Source organism: Trichoderma breve, chromosome 4 (genome assembly GCF_028502605.1).
Source record: "Trichoderma breve strain T069 chromosome 4, whole genome shotgun sequence".
Taxonomy (NCBI): domain Eukaryota; kingdom Fungi; phylum Ascomycota; class Sordariomycetes; order Hypocreales; family Hypocreaceae; genus Trichoderma; species Trichoderma breve.
The window spans coordinates 1,151,901-1,162,987 of record NC_079235.1 but is presented as its reverse complement, the minus strand read 5'-3'; the positions used below and the strand labels follow the sequence as shown (position 1 = coordinate 1,162,987).

Below are 11,087 nucleotides of genomic sequence, written 5' to 3'. Positions count from 1 at the left end.
TGTCATTTTTGCTAGATATGCCGGGGGGCACACCAAAAACGGCGAGATTTTCATCGATCCCTACGAAGGACTCCGTTTGACCCCACGCCGACAGTCCGAGACGCTGGCAGTCGCCGCCGCCTCTCATTGGCCGTGGGACAGCCCAGGACATGTGGCCAGGCTAAAAGGAGTGTTACACGTCATTGCTGGCGCGGTTCAAGGCGGCATTCCATCGAAACTGTCGGGCAGTTGATCCGAAGATTTGACTGACAGCTTTCTTGTGCTAGGCTGGAGCGCACGTCTCGCGGCTATTTCTGTGGTCCGTAGATCTCATCTCACATGCCAGGCACAATGCCAAGTATATGAACCATTGTATTTACCTTCCAATCCATTTTCTCTTCTTCCATACAAAAACTGGCACAGTGATTACAGTAAAAAGAGCGGCCAGGGTTCATTCACTCTTATGGCGGTCAAGCGGCCTTGGCAGCCGAAACCTGGGAGAGAAAAAAGGACTCGTCAACCTACAAGTACTAATCTTACGTTGGTCACTTAGATGCAGTAGTCGCCTCGTAATAACTTAGTTGGGAAGCATTTGGTAAGACAAGGCTCTCCTTGAGTTCTTGTCTTATTCATCCCTGTCATTTTACTGGAATAGCTACTTGTATCTTTCCCAGCTCCCAAGTAATCTCCAGCTCTGCGCGACCCGATCAATGTTATCCAACGCCCCCTTTACTCTTCCATCTGGGTCATCGTATTTGCTGCCCTCGAATTCAATAAAGAAGATGTACTGAAATGGAGCCAACAGGCTGGGTCTGCTGTTGATGCTCGTGAGGTTTAGATTATGGGCCTTGAAGCCGCTCAAGACCTCGGCCAGGGCACCCGGGGACGTGTGAGGTACTGTGAACGATATAAGAGTCCTGGTGCTGGCCTCTCCCACCGACTGTTTCACTAGATTCCAGTCCTTGGGCACAGTCGTGTTCTTCCCGATAATAAGGAAGCGGGTGGTGTTGTCGTCACGGTCCTCGATAGACCTGGCCAACATATCCAAGCCCTGCATGAGGTTGGCAGCAAGCTCGCTGGAAATGGCCGCCCAGGTGCCGGTTGTGTCCTGGCTCACAATCTCGGCAGCCTTGCTAGTCGAGCTGACGTCGAAAATCTCAACGCCCTTGAGGTACGTCGAGATGAAGGCGTTGCACTGGCCGAACGCCTGAGGGTGAGAGTAGAGCCTCTTGATGTGTCTCAGATTGGCGAGGGGCTTTGACTTTGGCTTCGACGGGCGCGGGTCCGTGAGAGTAGGAGTGCAGGTGCCAGATCCGTCTCCATGGTCTTCCAGCTCCAGCACGGGGGATGGATTTCTGTGTCCCACCAGGCAGTGATGTACGTCGACAAAGATCTCGCCGTCGACGGTAATGTCTTTGTACCGGCCATTGCGGTCGGCGAGATTATCGAGGGTGAAGACGACTGAGCCATTTGTAGAATTTTCAATGGGGACCACGCCGGCTTTCACCTCTCCGAATTGAACCTGGTCAAAGACGTCTAAGGGGGGCACTTATTGTTAGAACACAGAGAGACTCGTCTACCTTGAATTTGGTTGCATACCATCTATCGTTGCCGCAGGCCTCAGTTCCCACGTTGATTCTGGAAACACCTGGCGGACTGCCTATGTGATGAGCTTTGGTTAGCTTCGTCCTTTTTATATGGCGCCTGATGGGAAGTGTTTGTACCTGATGCGAATATGAGGCAATAGGGCCCAGAAAGCTGACAACGGGCCTCTGAATTGTCTCCATGATGAAATTACAGATCTAGCAGGCTATGTGGAAGCAATGAACATGAATTCAATTGACCCTTCACAAGGAGGACCTCAAGGGCTGACGTCCGGAGAGCTGCGGCTTGTCACCGCGAAGAAGCTTCAAGCTCAAATGACTTGGGCTCACAGGTGCCGAAGATCGGATTTACGGCCACCAATGAAAGTGGATCTGACAGTTGTTGATCCCAGAGGTATCACGGAATCTCGTGCTTGCTAACGTCGCTATCCAGGATGCCAACAATACGAAGAAGAAAAAAGAGAGATGAAAGCGTAAAGAGAGCTTGCTCGAGAGCTGTCCAAAGCTCTTTTATGGTGCCTGACATAAGGATGACTGCGACATCTCAAAACCGGTTTCTCAGCTGGTGTCTCGCCCTAACGGATATGTGTGGGTTTTGGGTGCAGACATGTTAGTGTGAGACTTTGGTTTATCGCGGGGTCCAAAAGACGCCATCTACGAGCTGGAGCAGCAGCACGATTTCAGCTGCGATGTCGCGGAAAGCTTGGAAGAAGCTGTGGACGAGCTTACGAGGCAAGCTTTCTGAGTAGCTTACAGAGAATGATATAAGATTTGGTGGGTTTAAGAATCTGAGCTAAACACCATTGCATTACTGGAAAGATGTGGCACGATGGACGGGTAGGTATTTCTACACACCACCTTGATTAATAAGGCAGCGAGAGGTTCAATAGCTTTGCGTGCATGCAGACATCTGTCTCATTTGGAGACACAAGCATCTATTATTAGGCCAAGATAGATCGAGGCGCCGTGACTGTGACCGATCAATATCACGTTCATCCATTTGTGATTCCGCAAGCCCAATAACAAGGCGCTGTGATGAATAGAGTGATACGCATCACGAGGGCGCAACGTGAGGGTGTCCGCCGTTTAGGGTTGATTGCGGCAATTCCACTTGTTTGTATGCCAGCTCTTCAGGCATCCCGGCAAGGATTTGATTGATTCGCGTCGGCCCGGTCAAGCAGCCGCTGCGTGATTGGTGCAGTTGTTTCAAGCGCCGGGCTGTCACCATGTGAAACATTGTGCGGACGAATTGCAGTTGAGGGCATCGTGGGCTGGATGGCCGGGCCTATGTACAGTACATGCATGCTGACTGGAGCTTTGACTGGACGGGCGCTTTTCCGAGTGGAAACATCCATTAATACTTACTTGCGCACGATATTACTGTGTTTAAATGATGTGCTGCTACTTTTACCATAGGTAAGGTAGAGGTTAGGTGGTGGTGGTGGTACAGAGTGTGTACATGGATTGGGTACGAGCACATGCAATGAAAACTGCACACGAGAGGCCGCATTTTGCCTCGTCAGGCGTGCGTCTGCGTCTGCGCATGCACTGCCAGCGAACAAGAACCAGGCTGCAGCCTTGATTTGCTGCCTTGGATCAAAGGCCGACACCCCCGACGTTCTAGAAGCAATGAGGCCAGTCCGAGGATGCCAGCAGCCGATCAGCAGCCCCCGTGCGATGGATCGAAAGATGGTAAGATGGGTGAATGCGAGTCGCCGTCAAGCTCCGGTAAGCATACGAGTCGAGTTCAGGTTGGTGACAGGGCATCGGCGTGTGCTAGCGCGTGATGGGAATCGGAAAATCGCCTGCTAGGGGTCCTGAACAGTCGTCATCGGCCCAGGGTTCAATGTTGTTCTTACTTACAACTCGTGTTGTCGTGGCCCTTGTGAGCGGACAGACCAGAGCAGACCGCCTTATCAGCTCTTCCATGTGTTGATACTGTGCTGTACTGTGCTGTACGAGTACTGTAGCGAAAAACAACATACATCTGGATGCAGTTTTTTCGGTGCGAGCAAGGCGTTTCTCTGCCCCCCGTATCGACGCTTTGGCCCAACGGGCCACACACGATGGACGAGCCACCAAAATGCGGTGGGTGCGAGATGAAACTTCGAAACGCCGCTGGTTTCACGTTTCGCAGATGGCGGACCAATGACGCGCGCCAGGGCTCAACAGGGGTCGTGGAGCCAATGCGCGAGGCCCACATGGAACCCTTGGAAATGGCTCGCAGGAGGCAAAAAGAGAGTGAAAAGATGATGAAGAGGGTTGAATTCCACAACGACAAAAATAGAAGATACTTGAATAATAAGTATGATCTTGGGTGGGTTTCCATCTACATACAGTATTCTTACAAAATTGAAGACACATGGGTTCATCGTAGATACAACTCTTTACTGGTGATATTATACGAAGCTCCGGGATGGGTTATATTAACACTCGTACCTTTGTAGAGCACAGACAGCACCTCGGGAGCGAATCTCACTTGGACACCGGGGCTGATCCCATTTCCAGCAGGCCAGAGCGGATACGATCCTGCTGCTTGTATGTTTATAGACATGTGTGCGAGATAACATTTGATGGCGGTGATTGTGTTATAGCATGTAATTATACCGTGCCCAGAGATGACTCCATTGACGATGCTACCTGCACTGGAAGTATGTATACATACATCGATCCATGGGGTCTGGTGGACAAGTCCCCAGTATGGCTGAGAGTTGATCTTCTCGGCGGGAATGGATGCGTAAGTATGGGTGTACATGTACCGTCCTGTAGCCATGATATTATTAGAAGCTCTGCTTGCGTCAGAATCAGGCTGCTCGTCACTTCAGCGCCCGGCATTAAGGACGACGGCCTGCGACCCGGTTTGTCCATTGTTTTGTTTGAGTCCCCTTCCATCTCAATATATGCCATGAATGGCGAGGTATACGAGTACACACCTCAGCGGCCGGTACCTTAGCCACCTCTTAGCGCCCGGTCCAGGAACAAGTCAACAGGTACCAAAGGCGTCTATAGCAAACTGCACATGCCGGGACCGGCACTCCTTTCATCAGAAGCCGTCAACATATTCTGCGGACTGCAATCCATCAATCTCAGCTTGTCGTCGCAGCTGTGTCGCAGGTTGCAGGTATGAGTACTTGCACTGCCGAGTGCGCTTCTTCAGCACCTTTTTAGCGCATCTGTGCTGATTTCCACGAGGTTACAGGGGGGTCCCGCCGTGGCCAATCGCCACCAATCGCCCATCTGCTGCTGCTGTACTGTACGAGTACCTGCTCACATCCATACCCTAGGAGGAGAAGCGCCCCCGCCTGGCCGCTATTTTCTCGTCTGGGCTCAATTCGTTCCTGTTTGGCCTTGATTCTTTTTAACCTCCCAGCTTGCTCCCCTTTTTTCCCTTCTCGACGCCGTCGGTCGACTTCAGCCGGGAGCCTGTGTCGTGACGACCGCAGCAACCACGGACGAGGTGGCCTGAAGCTCTGGGTCCTGATTCGACGGTGGAAGAGAAAAAGAAGAAGAAGAATAGAGCCAAAATCGAGATTGGCGACGGACAGGCGAAGACGCAAGACGCATCGCACCATCAAGTCGACGCTCGGCAACTGCAAACACCGCGGGTCGCGTTTGCAAAATCGAAGCACGGCACAACATCGTTCTCGTCGAGACCAACATTTGAATTTTAAAATCACCAAATCAAATTAAGAAAGACAAAAAAAAACACAGCAAAGATGGCAATGCTCGCCAAATCCACGTATCCCGCTCCTCTAGGAGGAGGCGCAACCATGGTCGCAAGCGACTACTCCTCCGGCCTACCGACGTCGAGGAGAATACCCGCCATGACTGGCAACTCGCATGGCTTTTCCAGCCCGACAGAGTCAGACTTCTCTGACTCGGACGGCCCTGATTCCGTCAAGAACTGGGACGAGGACAGAGTCTGCGACTATCTCGCCAGCGTCAAGTGTGGGGAATACGAAAAGCTGTTCCGCAAGAACCACATCAATGGCGAAAACCTGCTGGAGATGGACAAAGAAGTCCTCAAAGAGATGGGAATTGACAAGGTTGGCGACCGCGTGCGCCTCTTCCTCAGCATCAAGAAGCTGCGAACAAAGGCGTATGCCAACCAAAAGAAGAGAAATAGGGTGAGTTTTCCTTTGTGCACTCCGTATTTGGGCAGAGGAAAGGGGATCATTACTGACAGTTCCCCCCGCATTTAGGATTCGTTTGCTGGACTGGATATCCTCCCTATGCAGAGCCTTGGCGGCTCTGCCATGGCCTCCAACCCACGATCCGCCGCCACTCCGTCTCTCAACAAGCGCTACTCGAGGCAGGTCGACATGTCTGGCGCTGGCGCCTCCAACCACGGAAGACCTACTTCAAGACCTACTTCTCCCCAGCCAGTACCAGATGTGCGAACACGACAGCAACAGCCGCAGCAATCGCAGCAATATGCCACCGGTAGAGGCTATGTAGCTCACGGGAGCCAGAACCCGGCGTCTAATACTTCAAGCGGTCGTCTAATGTCAACTCACACGCGCAACAATTCCAGCTTGGACGGCTCCCTCATGGCTACCCTACCTCAGGGTCAGCACATTATCCGTGTCATTTCCAGCGGCGGCGTTACAAAGGTTGTCAAGATTGCCGAATGTAACACCTGCGAGGACGTCATGCGCGTCACTCTGCGCAAATTCGGTCTCCGCGAAGATCATGAGCGAAACTACTGTTTCTGGGTCCTGACCGGCATAGATGCCGATCCCAGCCAGTGCCGTCGACTGGGCGATACGGAGCTGTGGCGCATCATCAAGGACCAGCGGAGACCGGAGAGGAACCGTTTGATTCTCAGAAGAGTACCAGCTGGAGAGCCCGGCGAGGCAGAACTCCAGCGCGCTGCCGCCATTGCCCTAGAAGAAGAGCAGCAGAAGCACGCGCGAGCGCTAGAGAGCGTAGATAAAAGGAGTCAGATCAAGGTGCAGAAAGTCTTGGGCGAGAGTTGGAATGAGAAGCTTCAAAACCCCCTGTCGCCCGTCTCATTCGCAGCCCGAGAGCGAAACACGGCAAATGCGTATAGAGAGCTGGACCGACCCTCCTCGCCTGATCGCAACCCGCTAAGAAAGGTAGGACTGCGGCAGTTTGGAGGACTCCGGCCGCCGAGCGAGCTCATCGCATCAGATCTGACATCGTATTTCCCCGACCACGCCCGCGAGGACATTGACCGGACCGCCAGGCTTTCCATGAGAAGATCAACCCGCTTGAGCAAGATTAATAGCCGACTTAGTGTGGCGAGCAATTTGAGTTTTGCTTCGAGCATCCAGGATGCCCCTCCCATCCCTACCATTGCGGACTCTTGGCTGGGTGGAAGCGCCCATGTGGCCAAACTTCGTCTCCAGGGCGGGCGAGCCCCAACGATTTATAGCAGAGATTCGATTGCCTCGTCGATGCTCGGAACTCTGCAAGAGGAGGCGTCGTCGCCCACAGAGCCAAACCGCAAGTCATACGTCTCGTTTTCGGACGCAAGCGACACCACTGGGCTCAGCGTCACCGACCCCGAAGGCAACACAACAAGCACGAGCTACTATGATGCGGATGGGTCCACTGGCTCCGGCTCCTTCCAGGAGGTTCGGCAGGCCCTCAACGAGGACGAGGACGAGGCTGACGAAGAGCTGGAGAGTTTCTTGGCGGGAGATTCGTGGGATGACAACAAATGGATGAAGGGAGCGCTGATTGGACAGGGATCCTTTGGCAGCGTGTACCTGGCGTTGCACGCAGTGACGGGAGAGCTGCTAGCTGTGAAGCAGGTCGAGATGCCAGCACCCGGCGCAAACAGCCAAAACGATAGCCGAAAGAAGAGCATGATTGATGCCCTGAAGCGCGAAATCAGCCTCCTCCGAGAGCTCCGACATCCCAACATTGTGCAATACCTGGGCTGCAGCTCTTCTGCTGAGCACCTCAACATTTTCCTCGAGTACGTCCCTGGTGGCTCGGTCCAGACCATGCTCAACTCGTATGGCGCCCTGCCCGAACCCCTGGTTCGCAGCTTTGTGAGGCAGATTTTGACGGGTTTGTCGTACCTGCACGGCATGGACATTATCCACCGAGACATCAAGGGTGCCAACATCCTAGTGGACAACAAGGGCACAATCAAGATTTCTGATTTTGGTATCTCCAAGAAGCTGGAAGCGTCCAACATCCTCAATGGAGCCGCCAACAACAAGCACCGACCTTCCCTTCAGGGATCGGTGTTTTGGATGGCGCCCGAGGTCGTCAAGCAGACTTCATACACGCGCAAGGCTGACATTTGGTCTCTGGGATGTCTGGTGGTGGAGATGATGACTGGTTCGCACCCGTTCCCGGATTGCAGTCAGCTTCAGGCCATTTTCAGGATCGGTGGCGGGAAAGCAACTCCCACCATACCGGAGCATGCTAGTGACGATGCAAAGATGTTCCTGGGCCAGACCTTTGAGCTGGACCACAATCTGCGGCCAAGCGCTGATGAGCTGATGGTCAGCCCTTTCCTCGCCCAGATTACTTAGAATCTTGCTTTTTACTATTTTCTCCCTTTTTGTTTTCTTTTTCTCGTTTTCTTTCTTTATTTAATTTTGCTTGCGCATTTCCAGGGATTCAACAGGGCAGGCACTTATCACAAGAACAAATATCAATTAGACGCAAAATGCGGGTGATATGAAGAAGGATATCATTACATCATATATGGAGACGGGCATGGGATTCGTTTTTTTTTCTCTTTTTCCTTTTGCTTGTTCTCCCTTTTTGCAGTTATGAAAAAAATGAGTTATGGGATTTGCTCGAAGAGAGTGAGGCCTCACTGGTTGGAGGCAGCCCGCGCAAGGGCTGTGGTGGTAATGGGCAATGCACGGGCGAAGCATTGGGAGGGGGGAAGGAGGAAGTGATATCATGGGCATTTAAAGAAGTGTATTATATGAAACCTGCATGAATGATGATGATTTGATACCTGAAGCGATGCTGTACTGGTGCGTGATGAGCGTGATATCTACATGTAGTTGTTTGTCATTGTGAGAGTTGATTACCAACCTCACTACGGAACGAATACTTGTTAGATTTCTGCAATAATCAAGCCAACAGTGAATACTACATAAGGAAGGACGTTGAAAAACATATCCCGCAAAGCAAGGGGTTGAAGAATAGAAATAGAAATAGATAGAACTCAGCCGCGGCCTATTTATTTATTTGTCTCTGTCGCCTATTCAGGACATGGGGAACCGCTGGAGTGACTTGCCTTGCTGCCTGGACCAAAGTCTGCTGACCGTGTACTCACCCATGTACCTCTCGTGCCTCTCGGCGCTGTTCTCCTCATCATTGCCTCCTTCAATGAACGAATGAGTATTTTTAAAAAGAAAATATTGGAAAAAGATAGTAGTTCTATCTTTAGGAAGAAGGATTTTGAATTCTATTCTTTTTGTCCAAGATTGTCGTTGTGGTTTATTGATTTTCGTGGTTCCGCCTTGTTTCGGGGTGGCCGTGCGCAGCACAGCCTTGCATCGATCTTTCAAAGGCCTCCCGCTGTCAGTGGGCGTTTTTTTGGCAGACAACAGCCTTGCGACTTCATCGATTTGCTCTTTTAAAAAGGTACCTGCATTAGAGGTTTTTTTTGATCGTTTGGCATTATTTTCATTATTTGGCGACAAATTACTTTTATTGGGGCGCAAGAACTACCTTACTTGAGAGGAACATACAACTGAGACAGACAAGAGTCATCTTACATATATCCTATTACACACGCACACAGAGGAACACAAACACAAACACAAACATCAATACATGATACGCAAAATATACAAGATACAGTTACAGGACGACGACGAAATGGACTCGCAGGGGAGCCAGGACTCGCAAGACAGCACCCTGACCATTACCGATGAGAACAGGAGCGAGATTCTCTACTTCGCGTACGGAAGCAACTTGTCGACGGAGCAGATGCGGCAGCGATGTCCTTATTCTACAGCCGTCGGATTGGGGAAAGTTACGGGGTGGCGGTGGATTATCAACGCGAGGGGATATGCAAACATTGTGAGGGAAGGGGAGGACACTACCATGGAAGAAGAAGAAGACGATGATGAGAAAGTCGAACAAAAGGGGAAGAGCAGGATGGAAGAAGACACAGAAGAGAGCCAAGTATACGGCATGCTCTATCTACTACCGGTAGAAGACGAAGAGCGACTAGACCGATACGAGGGCGTACCCTGGGCCTACGAAAAGCTTCACATTGAGGCTTATTGGGTGAGCAATAGGGATAGGGTCGACGGAGAGGAGCAGCGGGTGGAAGAGGAGTTGACGCCGGTCAAGGTGCTGGCGTATGTTGATAGGCAGCGCGTGACGGAGGGCAGGCCGAAGGAGGAGTATGTGGAGAGGATGGAGAGGGGGATTGAGGATGCGGTTGAGAATTGGGGGATGAGTGAGGAGTATGCGGATAGGGTGATGAGGCGGTTCTGGGTGGATGGATGATGGGAGGATGAAGATGATGATGGTGGTTTTGTGGTGGTGATGGGAAGAATGTGGGATCAGGTATTGGGATTCGATAGATAGGGATTGGATGGGGGAAATTGGGTTGTTAACACACTCGCTACTGACACAGCTTAGATTCTAGATATAAACAAATAAAAAAAATAACGGTGTGGGGGAGTTCAAGGAGAACTGTGAACTAGATTAGATTCGCAGTGTATATGCTGTCCAGCAAAATCGGCAACTATGATATAACTCGCTTACAATATGGTATCTACATCACCATCCCATCTAAGCCAGGACTCAATGTTCAATCTTTTAGTCCGAAAAAGAGCAGGGTATGAGACTCATTGAATCACGTCCCGGCGTCTCATTGCTCCTCTGCTCTGTATAACCATCTTCATTTCCCAACAACGTGCTCACTTCTCTCAAAATCCCGGGAAAGCATCCACAACCGCCTTGGACGCAGCCTGGATCTCGGGCGAAATCTCTCCACTCGTGCCCATCATGTTTCGCATCAAGGGCGGACCACTAATAAGCTGGTCCAGCGTAACGGAGCGAGTGAAAGTATCGGTATACAGCTCCTCTGCAGCTTCTTCACCTCGCTTGGCTACAATTGTTTTATCACATATCAGCACATATTCCCTCTTTCTTTCTTTGTTGTTTGCATTTAAATAACCAAGTATCAAGCAGTATCAATCACATGTTTAAGAAGAAGAAACTCACTGATTTTGATTTGACCGGCATGCTTAAACTCATACCCCTCCTGACGAATGCCATCCACCTCAAAGAGCATGTACTGCGTGCGATGAGCGAAATCCCACACGTGGTACAGCCCGCCGTTGGACGAGGCGCGTTTGAAATCGGGGTTCTTCTCGACGGCCAGGATGAGGGCGTCGATCTTTGCGGCGATGTTGGCGCGGACTTCGGGGGAGGGAACAGGAGCCATTCTTTTCAGTTTCTTGTTGAGATTTGTGAGTGTTGTGAGAGTAGAGTAGAGTTGGGCGGTTAGATTGAGGAGAGAGAGAGAGAGAGAATAAGAAG

General features: G+C 51.3%; 4 protein-coding genes across 4 annotated transcripts; 2 read left to right on the top strand and 2 right to left on the bottom strand.

Annotated features, from left to right (window-relative positions):
• Nucleotides 1-634: 634 nt before the first annotated feature.
• Nucleotides 635-1,766, bottom strand: T069G_06661 (prephenate dehydratase domain-containing protein; the record flags this gene model as incomplete). Its single annotated transcript, XM_056173871.1, has 3 exons — nt 635-1,515; nt 1,579-1,639; nt 1,704-1,766. 3 exons carry the CDS (start codon nt 1,764-1,766, stop codon nt 635-637), a joined length of 1,005 nt encoding a protein of 334 aa, XP_056027450.1.
• Nucleotides 1,767-5,299: 3,533 nt separating this feature from the next.
• On the top strand, nt 5,300-8,098 carry T069G_06660 (protein kinase domain-containing protein; the record flags this gene model as incomplete). Its single annotated transcript, XM_056173870.1, has 2 exons — nt 5,300-5,710; nt 5,786-8,098. 2 exons carry the CDS (start codon nt 5,300-5,302, stop codon nt 8,096-8,098), a joined length of 2,724 nt encoding a protein of 907 aa, XP_056027449.1.
• A 1,309-nt stretch (nt 8,099-9,407) lies between these two features.
• Nucleotides 9,408-10,046, top strand: T069G_06659 (gamma-glutamyl cyclotransferase, AIG2-like domain-containing protein; the record flags this gene model as incomplete). Its single annotated transcript, XM_056173869.1, has 2 exons — nt 9,408-9,611; nt 9,678-10,046. 2 exons carry the CDS (start codon nt 9,408-9,410, stop codon nt 10,044-10,046), a joined length of 573 nt encoding a protein of 190 aa, XP_056027448.1.
• Nucleotides 10,047-10,471: 425 nt separating this feature from the next.
• Nucleotides 10,472-10,992, bottom strand: T069G_06658 (uncharacterized protein; the record flags this gene model as incomplete). Its single annotated transcript, XM_056173868.1, has 2 exons — nt 10,472-10,653; nt 10,770-10,992. 2 exons carry the CDS (start codon nt 10,990-10,992, stop codon nt 10,472-10,474), a joined length of 405 nt encoding a protein of 134 aa, XP_056027447.1.
• Nucleotides 10,993-11,087: the final 95 nt, after the last annotated feature.